This window comes from Canis aureus, chromosome 33 (assembly GCF_053574225.1).
Source record: "Canis aureus isolate CA01 chromosome 33, VMU_Caureus_v.1.0, whole genome shotgun sequence".
Classification (NCBI taxonomy): domain Eukaryota; kingdom Metazoa; phylum Chordata; class Mammalia; order Carnivora; family Canidae; genus Canis; species Canis aureus.
Genome location: NC_135643.1, coordinates 10502235 through 10515709, shown reverse-complemented (window position 1 = coordinate 10515709; position 13475 = coordinate 10502235). Strand labels below are relative to the sequence as shown.

General features: G+C 32.8%; 1 protein-coding gene across 9 annotated transcripts in view; it reads right to left on the bottom strand.

Annotated features, from left to right (window-relative positions):
- Nucleotides 1–13475, bottom strand: part of PTPN13 (protein tyrosine phosphatase non-receptor type 13) — a 202668-nt gene that overhangs the window by 94327 nt on the left and 94866 nt on the right. For 8 of the 9 annotated variants that reach the window (XM_077882792.1, XM_077882784.1, XM_077882787.1 and 5 more), the window contains exons 6-7: nucleotides 12319–12406; nucleotides 1864–2427 (exon numbers count right to left, since the gene is read on the bottom strand). In XM_077882792.1, coding sequence (XP_077738918.1) covers nucleotides 1864–2427; nucleotides 12319–12406 — 652 coding nt within the window. The remainder of the gene's footprint in view (nucleotides 1–1863; nucleotides 2428–12318; nucleotides 12407–13475) is intronic. The other variant, XM_077882790.1, reaches the window with a different exon arrangement.

The window sequence follows — 13475 nt, the reverse complement described above, 5'->3', positions numbered from 1 at the left end:
AAACCAAGGTTCAAGTGTAAGAAAAACACTTTTCTCAGACTTCACTAATCCAGATTACAATTAATTTACCAGATACTAAGTAAATAATCTTTTAAAACACAAAAGAACATTAGACATTATGATTTAATTTTTAATATTCATTTGTTAAGAAAATATTCAATTTCTTAAATTTAGAAATAGTCATCTACATCAGTATAAAGCTTCACTATTTATACTCTGAGACTATCATGGTTTTATCTATTTGAATAATTAAGGGTTTGTTTGTTTTGCACAATGGGCAAGAATTCTTCACATAAACATCTCTATGAGGGTATGTCATAAGATGATTAGGCTAAGTTATTATTCATATGTTAGCTGTTGTGCAATATTAGATAATCATGAAGTACAATTTCTGAAAGAGAAGACTAAGCTACAGAAAATATCTTTTCTGCTACAACTCTAAAAGCTTACTGGTCAGAGTTAAACAGTAAAACTATGCATAAAACAATTTTCTAAGTTATTTTCTGCCCTTGAAAGTTTATAATCAAGATTATAAACAATTGTCTAATGTTTTCTTTAAATGCACATATATATGCCTGTATAATCAGTTAAGAGTTTGATAATTTCCTTTATAATTTCAAATTCATCACTAATTTGCAATTGGAAAAAAAAAGAAGGAAAGCTTCTTTTACTAGAAGTAAAGCACGATGTGTAGAGTATGTTGAATATGTTTAGTCCAGAGCTATGCTTAAGTAACAGAACAAACCTCCAGCAGAACACTTTAAAGGTAATCTTATATAATCAAAAATACTTCACTGGAACAATGGCCTTAAAGATGAATTGATTATCCCTTGATTATGCCACTATATTTTTTGAACTAGAAACACCTTAAAGTTTCCTTTCAGCTATGTCCCAAAGTTTGTCTATGAGGCAAAGGGAGATAACAAAACTTTAAACTTCAAAAATGTAGAGGATTAGGTTGATAACTCTAATTTTGTTATCTTTTCCATTTATTTATGTTAAAAAATAGCCTCTGTCCATATCTAACACATTTTACTCTACTCAATATATTGAAGTTTGTGTGTCAATCAGGAATTGTGAACCAGAGCTCTGCCCTGCAAATAAGAATTTATCATTGATAAAGTTGTTTATCAGTGCACCTCATACTAATATTATAATAATTTGATTGGCCAATCACTTTACATTATTTAACCTATTTTTGTCAAGCATATTTTACAGATGTGATAAATTGCACTTGGAGGGATTAAGCCCAGTTGCTGATAAGGATTACTTACTATTGATGCAGTAAATAATTCAAACCTAGGCTGACTATAAATCTATAAATCTAAATACCATAACTTTTAAAATATAGATTTAAACTTCATTCCAGATGAAACAATTTATGGTCACCAAGAGTTGTGTCCCTAAGTTTGTTTTTTGAAGTTGGTGGTTTGGGAACCAATGCATTATCACCAGGCTACTCTGCCTCCCTAGAATTGCTGATTTTGAATAACTGCCTCTTATTTCCAGTCCTTTAGGGAAGCCTCTTACGAGTGTGCAAGATAGACGGTACTGTGGAGAAGTAGAAAACATGGCTCCTGCCCTGAGAAGCTTACAATCTAAGAATATGCAAAATATTGAAGGGTTATAGAAGTGCCTGGACTGGGAGACTTACTAAAGATGACTTTGTGGGAGCATTGGAGTTTGATTAGGGTTTTGGTGGAAAGGAGGACAGAAACTGACAGAGAAGAGACTAACCTGGGTATAAAGGTTTGGCAGTGGAAATAAGACTTGTGGAATGGTTTAATAACCCTTCTTTATTTCAAATCACAATTTCAAATATTTCAATTAAATTCTCTCTCAAACACATACAAAATTACTAACCTTCTACATTCATGGCTTCTCTCAGAACCTGAAGTTTCTTTTGTCTCTCTCGAATTCGGTCCAAAGCACTTGATATTGCTGAGGAAGTTGGCAATTCTCGGGCATGAAACATTGGATCTACTTTCTGAGGGCCAAAGATATCCAAGGCTATGCTTCCATCTGAGTACCTTGCTTCCTTTTTCCTAGGGGTAGTTGAAGTCCGTACTGTTACTGTCTCAGGAAGATACTGTCGGAATCCACCAGTTTCCCCAGAAAAGTCTCTGTCAGCTGTGCAAAGCAAATCCATGGATGAAGCCCAAATCTTCTTCTTAGGAAGCACATCAATGCCAGGGATAGTTCTTTTTTCTGGGCCACTAGTTTTGAACTGGTAAGGGGAAGAGGCATTTTCAGAATCTTCATGTCCAGAATTATTATCTGATGAAATGTCCTTGAAATAATCTTCCTCATCTTGTGTATCTCTGATGGACAGAAATCCCATTGATTTACTAAGCCCTTTGTTAAGAAAGGTCTGATGAGAGAATGGAGACTTGTGTATGTCTAGTACATCAGAAGTAGCGCTTCTTCCTGGAATGATAAGAATCTATCATGTATGCATAGAATTTTTAGAAAATAATTGGAATGTAACCTTACTATTGACAGTGGAAGTGCTGGTAATCTCCTAAATTTTCCTAATGAAGGATCAGAGATGAAAGGGAATGGTAGTGATAGTGAAAGTGAAAAGAAATGCTGTGTTGGTATTTTCTAGTCATTTAAATATTTTTAAAGAAGAAAAAAGAATTCTTGCTATATTACAGATGAAAAAGGATTATAGCATTTGGAATTCATAAGTATCAAACTTTTATTATGATTAGAAACGATTTCAGAAAATTTAATTGTTTGAAATACAGATAATTTGATTGTTTAAATTATGTAAGAAACTTAATTTTTCCATGGCAGACCATCATGTCCTAAAATAGTTTTTTCTCTTGAACATAAAGCATCAATATTTGTCAATTGGAATAAAGTACCAATTATTTTATTCTTTAGTCTTTGATGTTGATACAGTAAAAACAGTAAGTCATTCTAATTTTTTTATGGCACCAGTCTGTAAATGCATCGAGACACAGCAAAAATATCCAACCAGTAATTCATTTTTGGAATCCTAGCATCAGTAACACAAAAAATCATATATCTCCCCTATAAAAAAAGAAATGTAGAAAAATACCTGCGAGTTACTAATGCAAAAGCCCATAAACATTGAAGATTTCCTGTGTGACCTTCTGTGATCCCTCTTTGATAGCTTATTTGCTATGTATACAGTATAAAATAATGACTAAAACTTTCATAGGAATAATAAATTGCTTAGCAATTCATCTGAATAAGTCAATTTCCTCTTCAGGGTGACAGCTATAGGCTTTAATTCTGTGACTCCACATTTCACCTTAATAATCTTAGAAAAGTGAATTCATTTCAGAGTGGTCAACAAATAACTGCTCACCGGAGAATTGGATTCAAACATTTTGCTTTTTTTGCAACTCATCTTTCCCTGAACACGGATCCACTTAAGTGCAAATACGGATAACACCAATATTTGGGGGCATGTCATATAAAGAAGACTGAGATTATATCACACCACATCTAAATATAGATTGCCATAGACTTTAGCCTCTAATGTAAGATAATTTAAAACTGATAAACACATCTATGTTATAGTATTTTAGGAGTAAATTACATTCTTAAACCACATATTGAAACTCATTAATTTAAAATTTTATTTAAAAATAGAGAACAGAGAATACATTAGGTGAAAGATAAGAGCTGAAAGGACCTAAGGATCATACAATCATAGATGAACTCAACAATCTGCCTTCTTTTACTGCTTGACTACCAACAAGTAGCCAAAACTTAGAGAAAAATTTAAAAACTGAGAATTTTGGCAACATCATAAATTCATAATCAAACATCTTGGACACTCAATGTCAATGTGTTAATAGTAATTTCATTCGCTCTGCACAAGGCTTCACTTTTCCTCATTCTTCAAATTTCCCACATTAATTCCCTCTTCTCTTTTCTGATGATCTTGCTTCATATTCCATCAAGAAAACAGAATGTCAGAAGAGTGCTTTTTCATTTTCCCATGGCTAATTCTATACATCTACCTGTGTCTGCCAATCTTTTCCCTTGCTTCAAAAGATGACATTTTCTACCAATTGAAGGCTGATTCCCAATATATGTTCAATCCCCTTCTTCTTCTAGGTTATCAGAGATTTTACTTTGGTTAACTTCTGCCGTCTATCTTAATTAATCCCCTTTTCTATTGAGTCATTCCCATTAGTATACAAACATGCTTTAATATCTCTTTAATAAAAAGCAAATTAAACAAAACCTCTCCCCTGTTACCACAAATCTCTGTGCTCCTGCTGTCTCCAATTTCTTATTTCCCATTCAGATTCTACTCACATTAGTAAACTTCCAACTCCTCCATACTTTGGCAACTATCATTATGTAAAACTAATGACCTCCATATTGCCAAATCCAATAGATGTTTTACATTCACAACTTACCTCTCAGCAACAACTGATGGTGATGACACTTACTTAATGAAGCACTTTCCTCTCTTTACAAGACTGGTTTTCTCCTACATCTTAGACTGCTCATTCTGAGTCATTGCTTTTTCCTCCTCTATTAGATATCCAAATGTTCGATTTCCTCAGGTATCAGTTTTAGAACCTTTTCACTCTTTTCTTATATAATTTCATCTACTAACAAGGCTTTAAATAATTATCTACATACTCTTAACTCCCAAATTTATATTCTTGGTACCAATGTCTTCTGGGAGCTCCAATCTTCTATGATTGAGACTTTTTTTTAATAAAGATTTTATTTATTTATCCATGAGAGACACAGAGAGAGAGAGAGGGAGAGGCAGAGACACAGGCAGAGGGAAAAACAGGCTCCATGCAGGGAGCCTGACATGGGACTCGATCCTGGGTCTCCAGGATCACGCCCTGGGCTGAAGGCGGTGCTAAACCATTGAGCCACCCGGGCTCCCCAATGATCGAGACTTCTATTAGTATATCTTAGAAGCACCTCAAACTTAACATGCTTAATACTATTTTTTGTTTCCCATATTTAGAGATGTCCATTCAACCCCAATCTTTCTAATTTCAATACATGGCATCACTATCCAAATGATTGCTCAAAACAAATATGGGCACCATCCTGAAATCCTTCATCATCCTTACTGCTAGTATCAAATTCATCAGAAGTGTTGGCTATTTAACTTCTCAAATATATTTTATTCCATGTGATTATTTCTGTTTTCACCGGCATCATCCTATTTCCAGTTAACATTATCAATTGACTAGAAAACTGCAACAGCTTCTGGATAGGCCTCCCTACTTATTTCTTCATCCAACCACTCTCTATAGTCAGCAGCCAGAGTTATCTTCTCAAAAAATAAATTCCATGATGCCACCACCCTTTTCAAAAAGTCTCAAAAGCATACTATTACGCTCAAAATAAAATCAAGACTCCTTTTAGATCTGTCATTTAAATTTTTTAAAGTCTCATCTCCAATTCTTTTATTCTTTTCAGGCCACAGGTTTTCCTGTAAAGCTCTTATATGTGAGGATCTCTGTACATACTGTCTTCTAAGCTTTGAATGGTCTAGACCTTTCTCATGGTTAGTTGTTTCTTATTCTACACTTTTATCTTAAATAGGACTTCTTCTACCCTGACCACTATTGAAGTAATCACTTTCCAAGTGTATGATGAGTCTATCCCATTTCTAACAGATTTATCATTTTCTTGCAGGTCATTAGTATTTACTAACAATGTATTGGTGGGCTATGGCATCCTAAAAGAGCCATATGAATCTTAAAACTTCTTAGCAGCCATGTGAGTTTTAAAACTTCTCACCAGCCATATGAGTCTTAAAACTAATTGCTAATAAGGTGCCTCTTGGATAACTAAATGCTAGGTTTCTGTCTGTATGCAAACGAGTAGATATAAAAATATTTCAGTTTCTAAGTACTAAAAGTCCAGAAAGTTAAAAACAAAAAAAAAAGTACAGAACGTTAACATTTTAAAATTCTGTAAGGTAGTACAAAATTATAATGAAAATAATTCATTTAAAAGTTTGCATTCCCTTTATACTCTGCTTCTACAAAATATGCCAAATTTAACTATGGCTCAATATGCTCTACATGCCTGAAAATCACATTATGATAGCCAACTTAAAGTCTCATGAACATTATTTGTAAAAGATGATTTTGACCATAATAAGGTCTCTTCTGGTAGCCAATAAAACAAAGGAATGGCAAAGTAGGAAGAGGAGTGAAAAAGAAAGACGGGGTGGGGGACGGATTAATACTCCTGAGGAAAATGGGCAACAAATTATGGAGGTGTGAAACAGGTTCAAAGTAATTTGTATATACCTGTTAGAGATGGTCTAAAGTAAAATTGTAAGAGCTATAAGCCACAAAAGTATTAAAAGGAGAAACTGAGTGTGGATCACCTCTTGAAAGAAGAAAAAGGAAGTGACAGGAAAGATATATTTGGAGCTAAGTGGTTTCTCCAGTGGGTCTCAAAGGCTAGGACTGCTTTTGTTTGCTTTTTGGGTGAAAAAGGAGACATACCTTTATCTAGGTAAAAAAAAGAGATGGATTTGGGCTGGTACAAACACACCATTTTCAAATCACATATTCCTAACTGGCAGGAATCTCAATGCATTTTGTCAGGTCAATGATACTCACTTATCTTCAACTATACAACTAGATATGTAATTGCATGATGAATACTTCACAAGTGGATAGAATATATATATAGCATCACATATCATATTATGGTTGCCTAATATTGCTAAAGCACTAGGGGAAAAATTTCACTAATCTGGGACCTAAAAATGAGAGTTCAAATATAGAATCTGGCCCTTTAAATGAGGAAAGACATGGAATTTTAGGCTCATGAGGTGCACAGTCCGCTAGACCAGTAAAAACCATGTACATTGTTAACAATAGTGCTACTTACTTACTAACTTTGAGACTAGGTAAAATGCAATTTCTTCAACTGCTCTCCAAATCTTTCTAAACATGTGCTTGACTATTATAACGATTTTATTTAACAGGCAATAAACAGAACTGCAATCATAAGTACATTTAATAGGTGTGTTCACTACCCAGTTTGATCATAGGAAGTTAATGTTATTTCTGAAGGCAATGCCATTGGAGCTACTCTTAAAAGATTTCAGGTGGAAACTTCTTTAATATTTCCCTATCCTGGGAGAGTTACTAGCTCTTTCCACTATACTCCTAGAGCACACTGGCCCTCTCTTAGGACATTCTTTCACTATATTAAAATTATCCATTATAGTAGATATCTCTCATCACTCCCACTCATTTCCTCACTCCACCTCCAACTGGAACAATAACACAAGAAACCATGTCTTACCTGTTTTTGTATTTCTATTTCCTGATTAAAGACATTCCAAAACAATGTGTGTAGAATAGATTGATTGCATAACTTTTTGAAACCTTTTTAAAGTCAATGTAGGTAGTTAATCTATCAGAAAGATTACTATCAAAACACACCTGGGTTTTAATTCTAGCTTTATCAAATTCAAACCATGAGCTTGGGCAAGCCACTTAATTTCCATGTTTCTTATTTCCTTCATCTACAAAACTGGATATAACTTGTTATATGTTCTTCTTAAAGATGGCAAGAGAAATGAACATCCAATGAACTATCATGAGTTCTTCTGAACAAGGGCAACATAAAATTCTAAATTCCGCCCTTCTTTGTTTCTGCTTTATTTCCCTCAGCTTTTAATTATCTAGCAAGGGGGAATTCAAAAGTTCTTTTGAGAGGAAATCATGAAACCAGAAATCAAAAGAGTTACAAAATTCTAAGTTATACAGTTATAAAAGTTCTAGTTTTATAATTTAAAAAATCAAATTATTCAAAACAGGATAAAGGGTAACTATAGGTGGATTTTCCATCTCTTGAAAAGGCTCAGAGTTCAGAGAGAACTTACAAACAGCATTAGATTTTATACAATTATGAGCATTCAAATATAAAATGAAACCATAAACATATTCCTTTTGGAGAATACATAGCTTACAGGCAAAACAAAACAAAACAAACTAAAAGGGAGAAAAAGAAATAAAAATAAAAGATTTTATCCATTTTATTCAGGGGAGAGAGAGAGAGAACGAGGCAGAGACACAGGCAGAGGGAGAAGCAGGCTCCACGCAGGGAGCTGGACGTGGGACTCCAGCTCCCAGGTCTCCAGGATCATGCCCTGGGCTGCAGGTGGCGCTAAACCTCTGAGCCACTCAGGGATCCCCAAAATAAAAGATTTTAAGAACATAAAAAGTCTTTATAATAGAAAATATTCCATTTATTTTAGTTAAGTTGAAAAAAAAAAAATCTCCCTCCTAAAGTACACTGTTTTAACTATACTTGTTCTATATGATTAACATCATCCTTAGATATCATCATTCACCTTTCCTCCACACAAGACTCAAGAAATTTAAGCATATCTTAGAAGCTAACTTCAAAATGACATTTCAGTATTTAAAAAGGCTCCCTGATTCCCATCCGTCCTCACAAGTGTGTTCAAGTACATAAAAAAGAAATGTGATATTGTCAATATGCCCAAGTTCTAAAGCACTATCATGCTGATCTGATCATGGTGTAGGTTTCCACCTTAAGCTTGGCAGGAAATGTTTGATTTATACACTGGCAGTATAAAATAACAAAATGGGGGCTGACAGCCCACTAGTTTAGGCCTTAGCTTTTGTAACAGATCTGAAAGGTAAGATATGAGGAGAGACTTTTATTTTTTGAGGAGAGACATTTTAATGTAATTTACTCATAGATAAAAAAATGTTATTGTTAAGTTTCAGTTGAACAATCAAATCACTTACAAGGCATTATCCCTAAAATTGCTTACTTCTTTTAAACTAATTCTGTATCTCACTGCCCATTTAGACGTTTTCTTTATTGAAAACTACAGCCAGGAGCCTAATAAACTAAAACTATCACTACAGAAAGGTTTCACAGGTTGGTCTGCATCAAATAGAATACTTTAGTCCTGATGCAGTAAATCAAGGCTCTTTGTTGCAAGTGACTACTGACAGTTAAGAACTGGAGATGCTCAAAAGTAACACTGGTGTCCTAGAAGAATGTTTTTTCTGCACAAGGTAATTTTTTTAATCTTAAGGTTTTACATTATATTAGTATATGCCATTGACTATTTGCTGCTAATTGCTTGTCTGGTGATGGCTATAATCATTACATTACATTGATTCTGTCTTTGAGATGTGGTTTTACATATTTGTCAAAGGTAAATTAAGACAGTCCTTGAGCAGTACTACCATGGAAAGTAATGGCTAAGAACTGAAGAATCCTCTTATATTACATTTAATCTCAAAAAGGCTATTGTTTCATTAAGTATAAGGACCTCTAATCCTACTCAAAATGTAAACATAAACAAAATTTGGTTTATCTTGAGTTACAGATTATAATTTCTTACAAATTCTCTTGAGTTTAGATATCAAGGAGACTTAATTCTCCAATAAATGGATATGACTATACAATCATAAAATCAATGGACAGTCCATTTAAAGATTTCTGTTAAATTTTTGAAGTCACTACAGTCAGCCCTAGATCATCTGCATTTGGGCAGTCTATTCATCATAAGAATTCTAAAGAGCTATTAAGACAATAGGATTAAATATTTCTTAATATTATAAAAACAAAATCACAAATGAAAAGCATTAATAATTTGGTCTAAAACTTGATATATTTGTTGTTAAAGTAATGAAATAGTCTAATAATATGAGCCAAGATGGTGAATTACAGTTTTTCTTTTTACTTTGCATACAACTTAATGTTTAAAATAGGTTATCTAAAAAAAATAAATCATAGAATCTCATATATTTCTTTATGGAACCATTAAAATTATATTATAAATGTATTATAATACATCCCTCTCCCTAGTATCGATGTCCAGGAAGCTTGACTTTGTATATACTTTTATTAAAAAATATATGTATATATGTAAATGACAAAATAACCTGCTATCTAAAGTACATTAAGGACTAGGTATTGATTCAGTTCAATCGCTAATTGCTACTACTAAAATAGTATGTATATGTAACAATAAGACTTTGAATGGTTGTAAGTAATATAATCTAAACTATGTTAACACTTGAATCTTTATAAAATTTGATAAACTAAATATGGCAGAGCAATCTTCTTTCTTTCTATAGCATTTATGATGAATAGGGATAAAATGGGAGTCTCATATATATAGGAACATTTATTATTTTTAGAAAAAAAAACAAACTACATTTAAAAATTAGTAATAGGGACGCCTGGGTGGCTCAGCAGTTGAGTGCCTGCCTTTGGCTCAGGGCATGATCCCAGAGTCCCAGGATTGAGTCCTGCACTGGGCTTCCTGAATGGAGCCTGCTTCTCCCTCTGCCTATGTCTCTGCCTCTCTCTCATTCTGGGCTTCTCATGAAAAAAATAATAAAATCTTAAAAAAATAAAAATTAATAATAATATACTATAGTTACTAACTCAATAAATAACAAATAAGCAAATCAACTTCAATTCCACAACATGGCCATTTAATAATAGTAGAAGGTGATAGAAGAGAATTCCAGAAAAAATTAAAGAACAGGAAAGAGATATAAAGAAGGGAGATAGGAATGGAGAAGGAAAGAGAGCAAGAGAAGGAGAGGGATTATGAACATAAACACTACTGGAAGGGAGGGAAAAGCTAGAAAAATGAAAAATAAGAGAAACAGAAATCATTAAAATCTAACATTCACTTATTAAAATGCTCATTATGTCTCCTTGAAAAAGACTCTCTTAGCTTGCTATTGACATTTAACTATAATTTTCTATTATTATTCAATTCTAAAAGAGGAGTCTGAAATTCTGAAGGATTAACAAAATGTTGCTTATCTTGGCACTAAGGTTCACACTATATCATACCTCAAATACTGCAAGTTTTAAAATAAAGGGAAAGACTTTTACCTACAAGATGGTGTATTTATATATAAATATGGAAGCATAAATATAGTAAGAAATACAAGAAAGGGTTAAACATACTCTTCAAATTGCCATCAAAGCACTGAGAAAACTAAGTGAAAGTCTGTCTTTGGGTTTTTTTTGACCCATGCATAAATTAATAATACATATATTAGAAAAGGAACTTTATATAACCAGAAATAAATTAATTATATCGATGACAATGAAAGGTAAAGTACTTTTCCAGAAAAATAGTCCTAATTCACCATAAGTAAAATGGATGTTTCAAACAGACACTTAACTAAACCATTACAGAATCACTCCAACAGAAACAATTTTATTGCTTTTCTTTGACTTCTCAAGATAAGCAGTACACTTGCTTTGGGCACATTTTTCCTCCTCAATACAAGAATTCTGAATTCTGCAAAACATCTGGTCCAGATAATCAAGTGTCTATTTACTTTCCACAATGAGAGTTTCTCATAGGCTTTAAATAAGGTAGCTGTGCCCTGATTGTCTGATTAAATTAAAAAGTTACGCATTTTAGCTTTTTAATCGGAGCATTTTCAGTTAAAACGTTTTATTAGAATATATTTATGCAATGTTTACATTTACTTTGCCCAGCCAAGACTTAAGACAATAAAATACTCACCTATAAAATATTTTTATTAATGTTTAGATTAACCTAATTATCAATATTGCTTGAGAAGTAAAGCGAACAAAGACAATTTTTAAAAAGTACATTTTATAAACAAGCCAAGCTTGAAATTTAACACTGAAAAATCAATTTTCATGTAAAATTTTATTTTTTCTGCTTTCATTTTACCTGTTTGGGATTTCTAATCATTTTCTAAAAAAATTAATTTTATAGGATCCATAATTATCTAATGCTATTAGCAAACAGTAAAACCACTCTTCATCAATTTCTATTGACTAAGTATCTTATAATCTAAGATAGTATTTGATAACTACAAGTCATAAAATCAGCTTAGGAGGTTGTGATTCCCATTTAAAAAATGAACTAGAAAAGAAAAAAGAATGCAGCAAAAATAGCGTTGCTTTCTGAAACTTTGCTTCAGTAGTGTTTATGTTCATAATTTAGGTTTGTTTCACCTTGCTTTAAAATGTATTTTTAATATAAAATTCCATGATAAAGATGATAAAGTAAAAAAATGATACTATTGCTATAATACCAATATTGGATAGGAAATGATTTACTGTGGGAGTTCTTAGTAATGTTTGTTGCATAATTTTAATGGATTTATATATTAATATAGTTAGTGTTCCTATCTGTTTCCTGTCTCCACTTTGCATACTTATGTCCTAATTATGGTCACAATTATCAGAATTCCAAGCCAGATAAAAACAATTTCATAAAAGAACAATGCAATAAAGTTAGAGCTTAAAATTTTCCTATAAATATACTCTTACCTGTTGGTAATCCTTTTCCTCTTAATCGGTCTCGAATAGCTTGGCTTCGATCAGGCTTTTGTTCACTGTTATGGGAAAGTTGATCCGTCTGTACACATATAAACAAAATCAAGTTTAACAAAACAATCTCCCTTTCATTTTCATGGTAATTATCTACAGAACGACACTAGTCAGACAATTTTTGGAGACTATAGTATTAAGAAAAGACACTCCACATTTGCTATTATTAATTTGTATTCCTTCAACAGGATTTATGTAACTTAGTTCTGGCCAATTCATCTTCAGGAAATGTAAAGCAAGACTGAGTTATAGAAGAGTTATTTGCTAACTAGGGAACAAAGTTAGCCAAACTGAAGTAGTTAAAATGAGTTTCCTCTGAAAACAGCATACCTGAAGAGTTCTTTGTTTCCTGTAACTACGTTAATCTCTTAAGTTACATTATGGTTTTAAAAACACATTAATTCTGGGGTAATAAAGCTTTCTCCTGATTATAACTATGGATGGAAGGTATTGACTTAAAATTATTTTCAAAACTAATTTTCTAGATTTTTTTCTCCCAGAAATTACATTTGAGAAATGTTTTAAACTAAATGGACATATTGAGGAATGACAAATTTAAATAAAAAACAAGAGTCTTAAACTTTAAAAACTTTAACTGATGGTACTCATTTAAAATAAAGCGTATCATTTTTTCCTCCCTAGCTGCTTGAAACTTGGCTGCCATCATGAATGACACAGTAACTATCTGGACCAGGAAGTTCATGACAAACCAACTACTTCAGCTGAAAAAATGATCCTTGATATTCTTCACCCTGGAAAGGCAACAGCACCTAAGGCAGAAATTTGCAAAAACTAGCCAAAGTATATAAAACCATTCCATATGTTATCTTTGTGTTTGGATTCCTACCCAATTTTGGTGGTGGCAAGACAACTGGCTTTGAGATGATTTATGATTCTGTGGATGACGCAAAGAAAAATGAACCCAAACACAAGACTTATAAGACATGGCCCATATGAGAAGAAAAAGATCTCAAGAAAATGGCCCAAAGAACACAAGAACAGAATGAAAAATGTCAGGGAGTCTGCAAAAGCCAATGTTGGTGCTGGCAAAAAGAAATTAAGTATCTAATGGTGAGCTGGAGATTGGACAACAGAAG